Consider the following 19,873-nt stretch of genomic DNA (forward strand, 5'->3'; position numbering starts at 1 on the left):
GGGAAGGTGCGTATTATCCGGCAGACACGTCGGAGAAGGGAGAAACCAATTAGGGTCGGAATAAACGCTGGGAAGAGAGAGAGAGAGGAGCGCCAGAGGGAGGGAGAGGGGGCGAGGAGCGAGCCTGGCTTCCAATTGCTCGCTGGGAGAGACAGCAATGAGAATTTAGGGCAGGTGGCACTTTGCATTATTATTATTATTTGGGTTCCCACATGCCAGGCAAATCCTGGAGCGGGATGGAGACCGACGTGGCCGCGCTGATGACCAAGGTGGAGAGGCGATGCCAAGTTTGCCGAGCGGCCTCGGCAGCGGGGTGTGAGGCTGGGAGCTGCCTCAGGAACGGGATGTGAGGCTGGGAGCTGCCTCAGGAACGGGATGTGAGGCTGGGAGCAGCCTCAGGAACGGGGTGTGAGGCTGGCAGAGCGGGATGTGAGGCTGGGAGCTGTCTCAGGAACGGGATGTGAGGCTGGGAGCTGCCTCAGGAACGGGATGTGAGGCTGGGAGCTGCCTCAGGAACGGGATGTGAGGCTGGGAGCTGCCTCAGGAACGGGATGTGAGGCTGGGAGCAGCCTCAGGAACGGGATGTGAGGCTGGGAGCAGCCTCAGGAACGGGATGTGAGGCTGGCAGAGCGGGATGTGAGGCTGGGAGCAGCCTCAGGAGCGGGATGTGAGGCTGGGAGCTGCCTCAGGAACGGGATGTGAGGCTGGGAGCTGCCTCAGGAACGGGATGTGAGGCTGGCAGAGCGGGATGTGAGGCTGGGAGCTGCCTCAGCAGCGGGATGTGAGGCTGGCAGAGGGCAGAGGAGCTGCGAAGGAATGCGCCGGGAACTTCTCGCCGCACCGCTAACGCCTCTTTGTGTTTTTTTGTTTTTTTTTTAGATGTTTTCACCTCCTGTGAGCAGCGGGAAAAACGGACCAACTTCCTTGGCGAGTGGACATTTCACTGGCTCGAGTATGTAGCTGGTTTTTTTTTTTGTGCAAATGTTGGGATTGATTTATCTGTGGGCATTACCTTTGTTGCGGTGCTTTAATCTCTTGCGGGATTGCGGCGGAATTATTCTCGTTCTGGTTTTATTATTATTATTGTTATCGTTGTTATTTCCACGAGCTTGGGAGCTTTTTAAAGCTCCACACAGTTGTGATTTTTTAAAAACCCCCTGGACTTGTGTGTTTAATCAGTGTTGCAGTTTTACAGTAGATTTACCTTTTTCCTTCAGCAGTTTGGTGAATTTTTTTCCTCTCTTTGTCTGTGTGCGAACGATAGAACTGAACCAGAATCGAAGGCGCAAATATCCCAGAGCCGACAGCAGGGAGAAAAACTCTGTGGGATTGTGCTGGTTTGGAAATTGAAATACCCAAAGTGGGTTTCTCATAAACAGGAGGGTGTTGGAGAGTTTGATGATTCCAGGGATGGTTTGCTGCTCCGTGCTGGGGCTGGTGGGCATCTCCCTAAAACCAGCAGCGCTCGCGGGGCTCCCGGCGCCGGAACGAGCGTGCACGGCGATTGTCTGGCAACTCAAGTTTGTGGGGAGGCTTTTATGTGCCTGACAAGGGAGAGCTCCCAAAGATCCCCCCTGCACGTTTGATTTTCCCTGCCCAGGTAGGGACTGGCAGCGCTTTGCGTTCCCGCGGCTCTGCCGTGGGAATTGGGGCGATTTCCCTGAAACCCACTGAGATTCCCACCTGACCTTGGCACCTTTGGACCCTTCTTCTCTTCATTTGGTGGTTTGCTAAATACACTGGGACATCTCTGAGCTTTTCATTTCCAGAGCAGAATTTCTGATGCTCAGTCTTGTCCTAAACACTCATTTTGTGCCTTTTTCTCACTGAGCTTTTCATTTCTAGAGCAGAATTTCTGATCTGATTTAGTCTCTACCTAAACACTCATTTTGTACCTTTTCTTCTACTTAGACTTTGGAAATACCGACCTGGGTTTGTTTTATCTTGTTTCTATTGTGAGCTAGAAGTGGAAGAACTGTGCTGTAGGTTTGAATCCCAGATTTTGTCCTTTTCCCGACGTAAATTTTGGAAGCAACGAGGCCGGATCTGAAATCTCCACTCTATTTGTTTTCACTGGAGTTGCCTGTGCCAGACAAATCAATTTGTCACGCTCAGAGCCCGCTCCATGGGCTGACAGCAAATGACTCCAGAGTTATATTTAATAATTCCTCCTAAACCTCATCTCCGGAGTCGTTGGGATCGGGAGCGGGGAGAGATTAAACCGCCCGAAAGGATCGCGGGAATTCCGATGATTTAACGAGCTGCTGGAAGTTCAGAACCACTTAAAGCAACACCTGAGCTCTGCCAGGGCCCAGAATTCCCAGAGAATTAATTCCCAGAGAATTCCCGTGGCTGGCGCTGGGGATGGAGGAGAAGCTCGGTGGGGCGGGAAGGGGAAATGCAGGGAATTTTTCACTTGGTTATCACGCAGCAGTTTTACAACTCATCCCAAAAATCATTTCCCTTTAGAAAAGCAGATTTCCTCTCCTCTTCTAGAGGAGGGGATAAAAAGCCAAGTAATCCCGAGCAGGGAAGTGCCACTAAATGGACTTTAGGAAGTGTGGGAATAATTCCTGCTCAGAGCCCTCCCCGCGGCTTTTCCCCCGGCTAATCCCGCCGTGATTTGCGAGGTGCGAGGTGGAAGAGAGCGAAACCTCGGTCCCAGAACCGGGGGGAGGAATGTAACCCGAGCTGCAGCCGTGCCATTTTTCACATGCAAGGCTTTTGTCAGCGCCGCCCTTTGATGTTCGCAGGTGTTGGGCACCCGCAGAACCGAGGGGACACCGCAGGCACGGGGAACAAACTGAGGCAGCTTTTCCCCCCAAGAATTCCCCGGGTCTGTCACGTCCGATGTCACATTTGACATATTCCGGTTTTTTCGTGCCTCCTGCTATTTCAAGGTTGGAATTTTACCTCGGTTTGGGAGCATCTGTTCTGGATTGCCCACTCTTGTAGCTGTTTGAATAGCGTGTGGGTGGCGGCAGAACGGGAGGAAAAACGGAATTTTTGGCGTTGCCCGCTGCCGTGGCCCAGAAAAAAAAAAGGCAAAAAAAAATCTCCAATTTTTGCCTGACCAAATCAAGCAAAGTCCCTTTAAAGGATTTAAATCCTCGCTTTTCATGTTGCCATTAGTTTGATTAGGGCTTGGCCTGCATTAGAACAACAAATTAATAACATCTCTAACGAGGGGACCGCAAATCCAGCGCCGTTGAAATTCTGGAACGAGTATTGTGGGGTTTTTTTAATTTTGGTTTTGTGGTGTGGCCTGGTGGGAAAACAGCAGGATTATTTTTGTTGTTGTTTGAAAAATGAAGGAGTGAAGTTGAGCTTTTCTTAGGAGCTACTCAGGTGAGGCGCACCTGCACGGAGGATTGGTGAGACACAGAAATCCACTCAGAAAAATAAAAATCAGAGCTGAGTTGAGCAGGGACAGCAGGGATGGTTCACATTATTCTCTGCTCCCAGAGCCCTGGAAAAAAAAAAAAAAAAACAAAACCAAACCAAAACATGTGAGGCACAATCCGGCTTCTTCCTGCCACTCCCAAATTCATCTGGATTTTTGTGTCAGAGGCAGAAGTGGCTTCCAGGGCCTGAATTCCCCAAGGAACACCGAATTCTCTCATTACTTATTGTTGTGCTGCCACAGAAATGAAGTGATTGAATTGTCTTATCTCCCCCTCTGTTATTTAAAGAGAATTATTTGGGAATGGCTTGGGTGTTTTTCCTTCTGCAGGAAACTCCTGCTTTGGGATCTCAGGAATGTTGTGAAGGAGCTGCTTCCTATTTTTTTTTTTTTATTTGGTAGGATCAGCAAATCTCCAGTTTAAATAGCACAGGAACAGCTAAACCATGTAGAATGGAGTGAAGTTGTGGAAGTTGATGCTGTTAATTGCTGAAATCTCTCTGGAATCTCGGAGCACTAAAAGCCCTCCTATAAACAGTTTTGCTTCGAGCTCCAAACGATTCCTTTCGCTTTTTTTTTTTTTTTTCCCTTCGTCTGCTCCCATAAACAAAAGTCATTTTGGAAGCTTTACAGCTCAAACATTTACTCCTTGTGGTAAACTTGTAGCTGGAAATTTGGGGCTGAAAAAAGGGGGTGACCTGTGAAACCCCGCCGGGATTTCAATCGACTCCGCGGTTTCACAACGAGCGGTTTAAAAATCTTACCCCAACCTCTTCCCACATACTGGAGCAACCTGGGAATATCTCAGCTGCTGTAGCATGGAAAATGGATGTACATGTCACAGGATGTGCCATCTGCTCCGTGGAGTTCCCGCAGCCGGGAGGGACGGCAGCGATTCGGCCGCTCCCCGCAATCATCCTTATTTTACTGGCACAATTCCCTCCCCTGCTCGGTGCTGAGGAGATGTGGAGGGGCCTGCACTGATTTTTGGTCAGGATTCACCTCTGTGCTCTTTGCAGCCTGGAAATTTGGGCACAAAATTCCTCACCCGCTCCATTTTCATCCCCGAGCCGTTCGCGGGGAAAACTTCCGTCGGAACGGCCGAATTCTTAATTAATTAAAAATAAATATAAAATTGAAAATGCTGTTGTGGGAACTGGAGAGAGGCAGGAGGTGTGTGTAGATAAGGTACATCAATGAAATACTCAGCAGTTGAGCTCTAAGGAAAGATGGGCTCCTTTCCTTTTGGCTGTGTGGTCAGTGTGAGCTCCCGCTGCCAGGGCACTGCTGTGTCATTGTGTGTGTGTGACACTGCTGTGTCACATGTGTGTGTGACACTGCTCTGTCATGTGTGTGACACTGCTGTGTCATGTGTGTGGCACTGCTGTGTCATATGTGTGTGTGACATCCCAGGGTGGGGATGTAGAGGTTGCTTTTTGTCACATGTGTGTGTGTGACACTGCTGTGTCATGTGTGTGACACTGCTGTGTCATGTGTGTGACATGCTGTGTCATGTGTGTGTGCTCCATCCTCTGGTTATCTCCTCCATCCCATATTTGTGAGGATCTCCTCCATCTCTGTGTGTGTATCTCCTCCATCCTAAATTTGTGAGGATCTCCTCCATCCTAAATTTGTGTATTTACTCCATCCCATATTACTGTATCTCCTCCATCCTAAATTACTGTATCCCCTCCATCCTGAATTTTTGTATCTCCTCCATCCTGAATTTTTGTATCTCCTCCATCCTGAATTTTTGTATCTCCTCCATCCTCAATTATTGTATCTCCTCCATCCTAAATTTGTGTGTATCTCTTCCATCCTGAATTTGTGTGTCTCCTCCATCCTGAATTTTTGTATCTCCTCCATCCTGAATTTTTGTATCTCCTCCGTCCCATATTTGTGTGTCTCCTCCATCCTGAATTTGTGTATCTCCTCTATCCTCTATGTGTGTGCTCCATTCTATATGTATGTGCTCCATCCTAAATTTGTCTATCTCCTCCATTCTATCTGTGAGTATCTCCTCCATCCCATATTTATGTATCTCCTTCATCCTGTATTTGTGTATCTCCTCCATCCTCAATTACTGTATCCCCTCCATCCTGAACTTGTGTATCTCCTCCATCCTAAATTACTGTATCCCCTCCGTCCTGAATTTTTGTATCTCCTCCATCCTGAATTTTTGTATCTCCTCCATCCTGTATGTGAGTATCTCCTCCATCCCATATTTGTGTGTATCTCCTCCATCCTCTATGTGTGTATCTCCTCCATCCCATATTTGTGTGTATCTCCTCCATCCCATCTTTGTGTATCTCCTCCATCTCTATGTGAGTATTTCCTCCATCCTCTATGTGTGTATCTCCTCCATCCCATATTTGTATTTATCTCCTCCATCCCATATTAATGTATCTCCTCCATCCTAAATTTGTGTATCTCCATCCTCTGTGTATCTCCTCCATCCCACCTTTGTGTATATCCTCCATCCTAAATTTGTGTATCTCCTCTATCCTCTATGTGTGTGCTCCATTCTATATGTATGTGCTCCATCCTAAATTTGTGTATATCCTCCATTCTATATGTATCTTCTCCATCCCATGTTAATCTATCTCCTCCATCCTGAACTTGTGTATCTCCTCCATCCTAAATTTCTGTATCTCCTCCATCCCATATTAATGCATCTCCTCCATCCCATATTAATGCATCTCCTCCATCCCATATTAATGCATCTCCTCCATCCTATATTACTGCATCCCCTCCATCCCATCTTTGTGAATATCTCCCCATCCCCTATTTGTGAGTGTGGTCCCAGCACTGCCCAAACCCAACCCTGTGGAATATCGAGCGCGCACCGCTCGGCGTTTCTGCCTGTGTGCTCACACCACACAAATCACTGAGTTCATCCCCACCCATGGATGCCATCCCTCACAAACCAGGGGTTCTCTTTTATTTTGGTGCTGCAGGATGTAAAATGTGCAGGTTTGGGACGGGGTTAACGCGCTGTTCCGTCTCACCGCGCCGCGCCCACCCGACAAATAACCTCTGCCCGGCTTTGGTGCTATTAAACCCAGCTAAATGAGATTCCCCACGGAATATCCAGGCTCTAATTGAATCTCAGGGGTTCTGGGCCCGTTCACAAACAGCCTCGGAGTTGTTTTTGTTGCTGACGTCAGCCCCGGGCCTGATTGAATTATGCCCTCGCGCTCGGGAGCACCTGCCGGGGTCCGGCGGCGTTTCCAGGACAAAGCTCGCTGGAATACAAACTGCCAGCCTGGCAGCAAAACCAAATAATCCACACAGCATCCCCTCAGCTCTCGAGCGAGGTGGGAAACGCCGGGCTGGGTTCGGATCGCGCCGACCGCGCCAACCGCGCAAACCGCGCGAACCGCGTCGCCTCTCCGCGATTGGGGAACAAAGGCAGGTCAGGCTGTTTGGGGTGCACTTTGGGAGCAGCTGTGAGCACCTCTCTGCTGACATTCCCACAGACCATCAGCAATTTTACTGATTTTTTGGAGCAGAGATTTTGGGAGAGGCTGCTGCCCTCCCATCCGACATCAGAGCGCGAGTTTTACCTTCCGCCGCGACGGCAAATCCTAAGTTCAAAACCAGCAGAATTCAAAAACAACAGAAAATCCTGAGTTCAAAAACAGCAGAACACCCTGAGTTCATCCCAAACCCAGCAGCACATCCTGAGTTCATCCCAAAACCAGCAGCACCCAGCTCTGCTTTTCCCAGATTTGCTTTTCCCGGGATCACCGCGTCAGGGTCCGGCTCGTCGCGCTGTCGCCGAGCGTCGCCTCGCTCGGGCTCTCTGTCCTTAATCCCTTTGTTGATTTGCTGCTCTTTGGAAACATCCACTCACTTAGGAAATCCTGGGGCTCGTTGGATAAACAGGGGAAAATTCCCATTGCTAAAATTAGCTTTTTTGTAAACAGCACAGATCAGAGCTGGCGTTTACGTCGCGCTCTTCGCTCCGAGCTCGTTTCTATCCCATCCATTTCTGCTCCATACATCCTTTATTTCTATACCATATATTTTATATTTCTGCACCATATATTGATGGTTTTGTGCAAGTTCACCTGGAAGGGAAGGCAGGATGAGAGCAGAGCAGCAGAGCTTGGATTTTACCCGCTCCTCACTCCGCTTCAAAGACACAAACCCGGGAATTATTGGCATTAAATTTTCCTTTCAGCCACAAACCCAATTTAGCTGGAGCACCACGATATTGTCAGGTTGGAACTGAATTTTTAGGTCACCTGTGTAAAGTGGCAGGAAAAACCCTTCGCTGTCTGAGCAAAACCGGGATTTTTGGGGACAAAATTGAATTTTTTCGGAATTTAAAGCCCTGCCTGTTCCATTTCTTTGTGGTGAAATATTCCAAAGCAAGGATTCACCATGGGCTTGCCTGGATGTGATTTAGACGATTCTCTGGTGCTGTCTGAGGTGCAGGAAAAGTTCATTTTGTGACATTCAAGGAAGTGAAACCCTGCAAGCCCAAACCCAGCAGCTCAGATCATGTTTATTCCCATTTTTTCCCCCTCCCTTGCAACCATCAAACCACAGTGTCTGACTTGTTCTTTCCTTAATCCAAAAGAGCAGGAGCTTAAACAGAAAGTGCAGGATTATCAAAGAAGCTGCTTTTTATTTTATTTTATTTTTATTTTTATTTTTGTAGCAGAGAAAGTTTCCTCTCCTTCAGCTCAGCGCCGGCAAAATTAAAAATCCGAACCCGTGGTGGTGTCCAGAGCAGGGATGGAACAGGGAGCAGTGCTTTAGAGTTTAAATAATTTTATTTACAAAGATATTTTGCTGGTTTTGCTGTCAGAAAATCGTGGATGGGGAGGGAATTGCGCGGCGATTTGCGCGGAATCCGATCGGAAAAGGGGAAAAAGCTGGAGGAGGGCAGGAGCGGATTGAGAGCTGAGGGATGGAGCAGAGCATTGTTCTGTGCCAGGGAATGAAGGAAGGAAGGGAAGGGAGGCTGGGCTGGCTCGTGGCACAGATGGCACCATCTCCAGAGCCACGGGCAGCTCGGGCCGGAGAGGAGGCAGCGCTGAAATTCCCCATGGTGCCGCGAAAAGATGGATCCCAAAAACCTGAAATCCTCATTTGTGGGAGCTTGTGTTTGTTTTTACATCCCAGGCTGAAATTCCTGGTGAATCCACAAAAAGATGGATCCCAAAACCCTGAAATCCTGATTTTGTGGGAGCTTGGTGTTTGTTTTTACATCCAGAGCTGAAATTCCTGATGAATCCCAAATCCTGAAATCCCAATTTTATGGGAGCAGAAGGATCAATCCCATCCCAATCTGAAATTCCTGATGGATCCCAAATCCCTGAAATCCCAATTTTGTGGGACCAGGAAAATCAATCCCATCCCAATCTGAAATTCCTGATGCCCTGAAATCCCAATTTTGTGGGACCAGAAGGATCAATCCCATCCCAATCTGAAATTCCTGATGGATCCCAAATCCCTGAAACCCCAATTTTGTGGGAATTTGATGTTTTCCCACCCCCAGCCCTGTCTGTGACGCTCTCTGTTCATTTTTCTGGATTGATTCCATTTCCCTGCCCTCCTCACCATCCCCAGCTCTGTGTGTGACTAATCCAACTCCATTCCCACACTTGTCACAACTCCTTTTTCCAGCCTGAAAAGAGGAAAAACTTTTGTTTTTTTTGGTGGAACCATCACAAATTTGGGCAGTTTGCTAACCCTGGATTTAGGATTTTAATTTCTCTGTGTCATTAGAGGCAGCTAATTAATAAATGTGGTGGGAAATGTTATCTGGGCACTGCAGCTCAGGCTTGACTTTCTTTTCCCACCCTGCTGAGCACCTTGGGCAGGTTTTTATTGGGATGAGATCTTCACTTCCTCCTCCTCCCATCCTACCCCATCCTTCCCTTTTCCCCATCAATGGCAAATCAAAGCTCCCATTTCCTGCTGGCTCAAGCCTCCTTCAAGCTCCCATCCCATAATTGGCCTTATTCATCTGCTCCTGCCTTGCTGTTTGTGTTCCATTCACCTCCAGCACTGGGGAGGGATGAATATGGATGAATTTACATCACTCAGTGCAGAGCAGGAGGAATTTCCTCATTCCTGATCCACTTGGAAAATTGGAGCTTGGCTTTTTTTTTTTATTCCTCATTTACACATTAGTGATGTGCTCCAGATTCCTCTCTGACAGGAGCTGGGTGCAATTCCAGCTCCAGCACGGGCTGCAAAGCAGGAGAGGGGCTGTGGGTGTTGATTCCCTGGTTTGGGATTGGAAATCAGGGAGGTCTGGGCTTGATTCGGCATTTTGGTGATTTGCAGAGGTTTGGTGTCCATCCCTCGCTTCATCAAGGTGTTGGGATCTTCCTTGAGAGGTATCCAAGGTCTGGGTGGGTTTGGAGCACCCTGGGATGGTGGGAGAACCCTGGAAATGTCCAAACCTGGATGGGTTTGGAGCACCTGGGACAGTGGGAGAACCCTGGATGGGTTTGGAGAACCTTGGAAGTGTCCAAACCTGGATGGGTTTGGAGAACCCTGGGATGGGTTGGGAGAACCCTGGAAATGTCCAAGCCCTGGGTGGGTTTGGAAAACCCTGGAAGTGTCCAAGGCTGGATGGGTTTGGAGAACCCTGGGATGGTGGGAGAACCTTGGATGGGTTTGGAGAACCTTGGGAAATGAGAGAACCCTGGAAGTGTCCAAGGCTGGATGGGTTTGGAGAACCCTGGGATGGGTTTGGAGAACCCTGGGAGTGTCCAAGGCTGGATGGGTTTGGAGAACCTGGGAGTGTCCAAGGCTGGATGGGTTTGGAGAACCCTGGGATGGGTTTGGAGAACCCTGGGATGGGTTTGGAGAACCCTGGAGGTGTCCAAGGCTGGATGGGTTTGGAGAACCCTGGAAATGTCCAAGGCTGGATGGGTTTGGAGAACCCTGGGATGGGTTTGGAGAACCCTGGGAGTGTCCAAGGTTGGATGGGTTTGGAGAACCCTGGAAGTGTCCAAGGTTGGATGGGTTTGGAGAACCCTGGATGGGTTTGGAGAACCCTGGGATGGGTTTGGAGAACCCTGGAAGTGTCCAAGGCTGGATGGGTTTGGAGAACCCTGGAAGTGTCCAAGGTTGGATGGGTTTGGAGAACCCTGGATGGGTTTGGAGAACCCTGGGATGGGTTTGGAGCACCCTGGGATGGGTTTGGAGAACCCTGGATGGGTTTGGAGCACCCTGGGAAATGAGAGAACCTTGGAAGTGTCCAAACCTGGATGGGTTTGGAGAACCCTGGGATGGGTTTGGAGAACCCTGGGATGGGTTTGGAGAACCCTGGGATGGGTTTGGAGAACCCTGGGATGGGTTTGGAGAACCCTGGGATGGGTTTGGAGAACCCTGGATGGGTTTGGAGCACCCTGGGATGGGTTTGGAGAACCCTGGGATGGGTTTGGAGCACCCTGGGAAATGAGAGAACCTTGGATGTTCTCTGATCAGGACCCAGGTTGACTCCAAACTGGAATTGTTCAACCAATTCTGACGAATTCCAGTTGTTTATTCCAAACTCCAGCAAGTTTCCCAAAAGGAAAAACATCCCCCATGGAAAAAGAGCAGAGAGCCCTGAGGAGATCTCTTTGAGCCCATTAATTTGCTGCAATTAAATATTATCTTTAAATATTGCAAGGTTAAATGTCCACTGATAATGGATTTAGACAAGCATTAAGGTCTAATTGCTCCCTAATGGAGTTGGCCAAAGACATTGATTGGATAGAACTTCTTGAGAAGGGACTAAAAGCACCAGGAGGGTTTGGTTTATTTTTTTTATAGATTAAATTCCATTTTCATTTAATGCTCTGGGACCTGGCTCTGGAGAATCACAGAATCCCAGGATGGCTGAGGTTGGAAAAGACCTCCAAGGTCAATTTTCAAACAGGAAAAGATTCCAGAGTGGCAGGGCCAGGAAAGGCTGGAATTTCTTCATGGAAAAAGAGAAATGGATGGCAGGAAGGAGATAAATATCCAGATTTTCTTGGGGTGTTCCAAGCCTGGAAGGGCCTGGAGCACGAGGAGATGTTATCCTGCAAATGGGATGTTTAATGAGATCCTTGAAAGAAAGGAAGGAGCTGCTCTCCCTGTCACAGTTTTATATTGAATTATATTCTATTTTAAATCATGGTCCTGCCTGGTTTTTACCTTTTCCATAAAATTCAGGTGGTGAATGATGAATCAATTCTTGGTTTTTTTTGGTTTTTTTTTTAAAAGCATTTCCCAGGAATTGAGAAAACAAGAGCTGTGATTTATTTATTTATTTATTTATTTATTTATTTATTTATTTATTTATTAATTTATTTATTTGGGAACTCGGTGCCAGGGTGGGCTGGAGCTGAACTCCAACCCTCCTGGTGGAAAGGAAAACAAAAGAGGAGGATCCTTCCCCGGGAGCGCAGAGCGCGGCGGAACAGATGGACGGGCAGATCGGGAACAAAGAGTCGGGCAGCAGGGCTGGGCTGGGCTGGGCTCATCCCCGAGCTGGGATCTGTCTCTGTGCAGAGCTGCACGTGGGGCTGGGACAGGAGCTGAGTTCTGAGCTGGGACTTGTGACAGGGACAGGGACATTGGTGAGCAGGGACATTGGTGAGCAGGGACAGGGATGGGCTGAGGTGCAGGGCACTGTTGGAAGCTCAGTTTGTGCTCTCAGCCCATCAGGGATTGCTCAGGGTGTGCTGTGCTGCTTCTCTGCTCCAGTCCCTCTGAATCCACATCTGCAGAGCCCTCCAGATGTTCTCTGGCTCTGACAGGAGCAGGGATGAGCAGGGACAGGGATGAGCAGGGACAGAGCTGGGCTGAGGTGCAGGGCGCTGATGGGAGCTCGGTTTGTGCTCTCAGCCCATCAGGGATTGCACAGGGGAGCTGTGCTGTGCTGTCCCTCTGAATCCACATCTGCAGAGCCCTCCAGATGTTCTCTGACTCTGACAGGGACATTGGTGAGCAGGGACAGATGAGCAGGGACAGAGCTGGGCTGAGGTGCAGGGCGCTGATGGGAGCTCGGTTTGTGCTCTCAGCCCATCAGGGATTGCTCAGGGTGTGCTGTGCTGCCTCTCTGCTCCAGTCCCTCTGAATCCACATCTGCAGAGCCCTCCAGATGTTTTGTGACTCTTACAGGGGACAGGGATGAGCAGGGACAGAGCTGGGCTGAGGTGCAGGGCGCTGATGGGAGCTCGGTTTGTGCTCTCAGCCCATCAGGGATTCTGTGTGGGGTGTGCTGTCTCTCTGCTCCAGTCCCTCTGAATCCACATCTGCAGAGCCCTCCAGATGTTCTCTGACTCTGACAGGGACAGGGATGAGCAGGGCCAGAGATGTTGGAACCTCTGGGCTCAATCCCCTCAGTGCACCTCTGGGTGCCCAGCACATCCTCAGTGGTGATTTTTGGGTGTGCTGGCACTGCTGGGTTTTATCTGGGCTGATATTGCTTTATCTATACTGGTATTCTTTTATTTATACTGGTATTACTTTATCTATAATGGTATCCCTTTATTTATACTGGTACTCCTTTATCTATACTGGTATTCCTTTATTTATACTGATGTTACTTTATTTATAATGGTATTACTTTATTTATACTGGTATTCCTTTATTTTTACTGGTATTGCTTTATCTATACTGGTATTTATCTCTACTGACATTGCTGTGTCTATACTGATATTACTTTATTTATACTGATATTTCTTTATTTTCTCTCTACTGGAACTTCTTTATCTATACTGATATTCCTTTATCTATACTGATATTACTTTATCTATGTGATATTTCTTTATTTTATCTACACTGGTACTTCTTTATCTATGCTGATATTCCTTTATTTATACTGGTATTTCTTTATTTTATCTATACTGATATTACTTTATCTCTACTGATACTTCTGTGTCTGTACTGATATTTCTTTATCTATCCTGGTATTTCTTTATCTATACTGATATTCCTTTATTTTATCTATACTGATATTTTGTTATCTATACTGATATTTATTTATACTGATACTACTTTATCTATACTGATATTTCTTTATCTATACTGGTATTGTTTTATCTCTACTGATATTTATTTATACTGATACTTCTTTATCTGCACTGATACTTCTTTATCTATACTGATATTTCTTTATACAGATATTTCTTTATCTATACTGATATTTACTTATACAGATATTTCTTTATCTATACTGATACTTCTTTTTTATCTATACCAATATTTCTTTTCTCCATCCTGCTATTCCTCTTTTCTCCATCCTGATTTTCCTTTTTAATCCATCCTGCTATTTCTCTTTTCTCCATCCTGCTATTCCTCTTTTCTCCATCCTGCTTTTCCTTTCCAATCCATCCTGATTTCCTTTTCCCTGTGCTGCTGTTGTGTCCCTGGGCAGTGCCCTGTCTGTTCAGGAATGGTTTGGGATGGGAAATGGAAACCTCAGGATCATTCCAATCCCATCCTGGGAGCTGCTCATTGATTCATTCCCTCACCCCTTTCTGCTGCCACCCATCCCCAACCCACAGCAGTGCAGATTTTACATTCTGAATTACCAACAACATCCCGTCCATCCATCCCTGATCCCTTGGGGACTGCTCTGGGAATCAGGAGTGACACTGCTGCTGTTCCCAGGGACAGGAGAGAGCCAGCTCCCTTTCCATTCCATTCCAATCCTGCTTTTCCTCCTTCTTCCTGCACACTCCTTGGAGCCGTTCCAAACTCCAGCAGATGTGACTTGGAGCCGCGCTGGCAACGTGCTTTTGATTTTTTATTTTGTGTTTTTTTTATTTCCTTTTTAATTTTTTATTTCTGGTTTGGGAACACCCACCCGAGTGCACCTTGTGTTTCACTGGGGGCTGGCTCAGCCCTGCTGCAGGTCTGGGGAGGATCCTGCTGCACATTCCTGCTCTGGGGCCGCGTTTCCGCGCTGGCTTTGTGCGCGGGCGGCTCCTGGGAGCTCCGGGATCGGCTTTGGGATCAGATCCGGGATCGGCTTTGGGATCAGCTTTGGGATCAGCTTTGGGATCAGATCCAGGATCAGCTTTGGGATCAAATCCAGCCCAAATCCAGGATCAGCTTTGGGATCAGATCCAGGATCAGCTTTGGGATCAGCTTTGGGATCAGATCCAGGATCAGCTTTGGGATCAGCTTTGGGATCAGCTTTGGGATCCAAACCAGGATCAGCTTTAGGATCAGCTTTGGAATCCAAACCAGGATCAGCTTTAGGATCCAATCCAGGATCAGCTTTGGGATCAGCTTTAGGATCCAATCCAGGATCAGCTTTGGGATCCAATCCAGGATCAGCTTTGGGATCAGCTTTAGGATCCAATCCAGGATCAGCTTTGGGATCAGCTTTAGGATCAAATCCAGCCCAAATCCAGGATCAGCTTTGGGATCAGCTTTAGGATCCAATCCAGGATCAGCTTTGGGATCAGATCCAGCCCAAATCCAGGATCAGCTTTGGGATCAGCTTTGGGATCCAATCCAGGATCAGCTTTGGGATCAGCTTTGGGATCAGCTTTAGGATCAGCTTTGGGATCAGCTTTAGGATCCAAACCAGCCCCAATCCAGGATCAGCTTTAGGATCCAACCCAGGATCAGCTTTGGGATCCAAACCAGGATCAGCTTTAGGATCAGCTTTGGGATCAGCTTTAGGATCCAATCCAGGATCAGCTTTGGGATCAGCTTTGGGATCAGCTTTGGGACCAGCTTTGGGATTCAATCCAGGATCAGCTTTGGGATCAGCTTTGGGATCAGCTTTGGGACCAGCTTTGGGATTCAATCCAGGATCAGCTTTGGGATCCAAACCAACCCCAATCCAGGATCAGCTTTGGGATCAGCTTTGGGATCAGCTTTAGGATCAGCTTTGGAATCCAAACCAGGATCAGCTTTAGGATCCAATCCAGGATCAGCTTTGGGATCAGCTTTAGGATCCAATCCAGGATCAGCTTTGGGATCCAAACCAGGATCAGCTTTGGGATCAGCTTTAGGATCCAATCCAGGATCAGCTTTGGGATCCAAACCAGGATCAGCTTTAGGATCCAAACCAGGCTCAGCTTTAGGATCCAATCCAGGATCAGCTTTGGGATCCAAACCAGGATCAGCTTTGGGATCCAACCCAGGATCAGCTTTGGGATCCAACCCAGGATCAGCTTTGGGATCCAACCCAGGATCAGCTTTAGGATCCAAACCAGGCTCAGCTTTAGGATCCAAACCAGGATCAGCTTTAGGATCCAAACCAGGATCAGCTTTAGGATCAAATCCAGCCCCAATCCAGGATCAGCTTTGGGATCAGCTTTGGGATTCAAACCAGGATCAGCTTTGGGATCAGCTTTGGGATCCAAACCAGGATCAGCTTTGGGATCAGCTTTGGGATCCAAACCAGGATCAGCTTTGGGATCAGCTTTGGGATCAGCTTTGGGATCCAAACCAGGATCAGTTTGGGATCAGCTTTAGGATCCAAACCAGGCTCAGCTTTAGGATCAACTTTAGGATCCAACCAGGCTCAGCTTTAGGATCCCAACCAGGGAAAAAAATCCAAAACCCCAAATGCAATCAATGTGCCCAAGGAGCTGAGAGCTTTGATTCATCTCTGCACTGAGATTTGGGAGCTTTCCCAAAGTGCCATGGCAACCCCCAGCTCTGTTTGTGCAGCTCAGGAAATGGATTTGTGGCAGTCCTGACTCACCCCCTGGAATATTTCTGCTGGATCCTGGGGAAAGGCTGGATGTTGATTCAGGAGGAGCTGCTTCCACTTTCATTTGGGGAAAAGCAAAATAAAAATGCTCATGGAACAGAATCCAGGCTGTGTTTGCAAAAACCTGCATTAAATTTAGGCTGAGCCTTAATTTATTTCACCCAATTTTTATAGAACATGAAATTGTGAATTGTTAAAATTTAGGAAAGAGTTTGGGGCTGAGCATTGCAGCAAAACCTGGATTAAAGCTGGGCTTAAATTTAGGCTGAGCCTTTGATTTACAACCACAGAAATGATGAATTGTTAAAATCCTGGAACCCTCTAAGCCCAACTTTCCCCCTGCCAAAATCAGAGAATTCCCAAATTGATGATTCCCAAAATCAGAGAATTCCCAAATTGATGATTCCCAAATCAATAATTTCTAAAAGTGATTTTATTTCTATTTCTTGGAGCTTAATTCAAAATTTTTCCAGCTGAAAATGCCTAAAATGATTTTTAATCCCAATTTTTCCAGCTGAAAATTCCTGAAATGATTTTTAATCCCAATTTTTCCATTCCCCTGCTCTAATCAACATTTAATTTTTGGGATTTGCACCCAAAGCCTAAAGAACATTTTTTGTCCCCAGATGCAGAAGACAGAACCAGCTCAGGGTCCTGGGGCAGTGCAGGACATCTGAGCCCATCCAGGGTAAGTAAAAATCTCATTTAAGCCTGGCTTAAAGTTGGGTTTAACTTGGGAGAGGTGGAGGAGATGATGCAGCCGAGATTTCTGGGAATTTGCCAATTTTCCACCTAAATTTTTCCCATTTTTTTCCCCATTTTTCTCCATTTTTCTTTAAATTTTCTCTCATTTTTCCCCATTTATTTTTCCATTTTTCACCCAAATTTTCCTTCATTTTTTCCATTTATTTTTATATTTTTCCCCCAATTTTCCCTCATTTTTCTCCAAATTTTCCTTCATTTTTTCCCCATTTCTTTCTCAATTTCTTCATTTTTCCCCTAAATTTTCCCTCATTTTTCCCATTTTTTTTCAATTTTTCCATTTTTTTCTCTAATTTTTCCCTAATTTTCCCCCATTTTTTCTCCATTTTTTCCCTAAATTTTCCCTCATTTTTCCCCATTTATTTTTCCATTTTCCCCCAAATTTTCCTTCATTTTTTTCCCCATTTCTTTCTCAATTTCTTAATTTTTCCCCCACATTTTTCCTCATTTATTTCTCCATTTTCCCTCATTTTTTCTCAATTTTCCCCTCATTTTCCCCCCAAATTTTCCCTCATTTTTCCCCATTTTTTTCCATTTTTTCCTCAAATTTTCCCTCATTTTTCCCCATTTCTTTCTCCATTTTTTCCCTAAATTTTTCCCATTTCTTTCCCCATTTTTCTCCATTTTTCCCACAAATTTTCCCTCATTTTCCCCCATTTATTTCTCCATTTTTTCCCTAAATTTTCCCTCATTTTTTCTCAATTTTTCCCTCATTTCCTCCCCAAATTTCCCCTCATTTTTTCCATTTTTTTTTCCATTTTCCCTTAATTTTCCCTCATTTTTCCCCATTTATTTTTTCCATTTTTCCATTTTTTCCCCAAATTTTCCCTAAATTTTCCCCATTTTTCTCCATTTTTCCCTCATTTTTCCCTCATATATCCCCATTTTTTTTCCATTTTTCACCCAAATTTTTCCTCATTTTCCCCATTTATTTTTCTATTTTCCCTCCAAATTTTTCCTAAATTCTCCCTCATTTCCCCCATTTATTTTTCCATTTTTTCCCTAAATTTTCCCTCATTCTTTCTCTATTTTCCCCTCATTTCCCCCCCAAATTTCCCCATTTTTCCCCATTTATTTTTCCATTTTCCCCTAAATTTTCCCTTATTTTTCCCCAATTTTTTTTCAATTTTTCCATTTTTTTCTCTAAATTTTCCCCATTTATTTTCCCATTTTTTCCCTAAATTTTCCCTCATTTTTTCTCAATTTTTCCCTCATTTCCTCCCCAAATTTTCCCTCATTTTTCCCCATTTTTTCTCCATTTTTTCCCTAAATTTTCCCCATTTTTTCTCCATTTTTCACTCCTTTTTTCCCCAAATTTTCCCTCATTTTACCCCATTTTTTCTCCATTTTTTCCCTAAATTTTCCCTCATTTTTTCCCCACTTATTTTTTCATTTCTCCATTTTCCCCCTAAATTTTCCCTAAATTTTCCCCATTTATTTTTCCATTTTCCCCAAATTTTCCCTCATTTTTCCCCATTTTTTCTCCATTTTTTCCCTAAATTTTCCCTCATTTTTTCTCAATTTTTCCCTCATTTCCCCCCAAATTTTCCCTAAATTTTCCCCATTTTTTCTCCATTTTTCACTCCTTTTTTCCCCAAATTTTCCTTCATTTTTCCCCATTCTTTCTCCATTTTTTCCCTAAATTTTCCCCATTTTTTCTCCATTTTCCCCTCATTTCCCCCCCAAATTTCCCCTCATTTTCCCCATTTATTTTCCCATTTTCCCCCCTCATCCCCCACCCCTCCCTTTTATTTCCCCCTTTCTCTCCCATCTGTCACTCTGCTTTCCCCTCCCCTTTCCCCTTTTTTCCCCTTTTTTCCCTTTCTCCCTTTCCCTTTGACACTGCCCCAAACACTCCAGCAAAGCAGCGCCGCAATTGGCCCACACTGATTATTTCTGCCTCAATGGGGTGGGCACCTCCAAACAAAAGCACCTTTGAAAAACTCCATTTATTCCACAAAAACCCTTTTTATTTTCTCTTTTTTTTTATTTTATCCGCGCTCCGGGCGGGAAAACTTGGATTAAAAAAAAGCAAATAAATAAAAATAAACCCACACAAGGATGGAATTTAGATCTGTGCTGTCCCAAGGTGTAAATTTTGATTTTCTTCTTGATTTATTTAACAGAATTTCGGAGATGGGACTCACTACGAGCACGTGGCCGGTGACAATCTGTCCCCTCCCTTTGCCAATTCCAGGATTCAAAGTAAGGAATTGTCATTTCTCAGGGATTGTTGATTCCAATTCCCCCTTTCAAATGTTGATATCATTGATTTGATTGTGAAATTTTGGTTTTTTGTTGCTTGGGAATGCAGAGAAATGGAAGTTTGGGGACATTGGGAATGGTGTTGTCACCTTGGAGGAAATGTTTGCAGCGGGGTTGGGAGCTGAGGGGCGTGGCAGTGGCACTCCCAGTGACAATGGCACTGGGGTGGCAATGGGGTGGCAGTGACAATATGGTGACAGTGGCACTGGGGTGGTAATGGCAATAAGAATGGCACTGGGGTGACAATGGCACTGGGGTGGCAGTGGCAATAGGAGTGGCAGTGTGGTGGCACTGGGGTAGAAATGACAGTATGGTGACAGTGGCACTGGGGTGGCACTGGCAATAAGAGTGGCACTGGGGTGTTATGGAGTGGCAGTGACAATATGATGACAGTGGCAATGGGGTGGGAATGGCAATAAGAATGGCAATGGGGTGGCAATGGCACTCCTGGTGGCACTGGGGTGGCAATGGCACTGGGGTGGCAATGGCAATAAGAATGGCAATGGCAATGGCAATGGGGTGGGAATGGCACTCCCAATGGCAGTGGGGTGACAATGCCACTGAGGTGACAATGGGAATGGCAATAGGGTGGCAGTGGCACTCCCAATGACAATGGCACTGGCAATAAGAATGGCAATGGGGTGGCAATGGCACTCCCAGTGGCAATAGGAATGACAATGGCAATGGGGTGGGAATGACACTGGGGTGACATTGGGGTGGCACTGGCAATAAGAATGGCAATGGGGTAGGAATGGCACTCC

General features: G+C 46.3%; 1 protein-coding gene across 1 annotated transcript in view; it reads left to right on the top strand.

Moving 5' to 3' along the window:
• Window positions 1-19,873, top strand: part of TCF4 (transcription factor 4) — a 75,901-nt gene that overhangs the window by 1,454 nt on the left and 54,574 nt on the right. The window contains exons 2-4 of the mRNA XM_033086051.2: window positions 880-952; window positions 16,712-16,773; window positions 18,974-19,052. Coding sequence (XP_032941942.1) covers window positions 880-952; window positions 16,712-16,773; window positions 18,974-19,052 — 214 coding nt within the window. The remainder of the gene's footprint in view (window positions 1-879; window positions 953-16,711; window positions 16,774-18,973; window positions 19,053-19,873) is intronic.

The sequence above is a fragment of the Catharus ustulatus genome, chromosome Z (genome assembly GCF_009819885.2).
Source record: "Catharus ustulatus isolate bCatUst1 chromosome Z, bCatUst1.pri.v2, whole genome shotgun sequence".
NCBI classification, from domain to species: domain Eukaryota; kingdom Metazoa; phylum Chordata; class Aves; order Passeriformes; family Turdidae; genus Catharus; species Catharus ustulatus.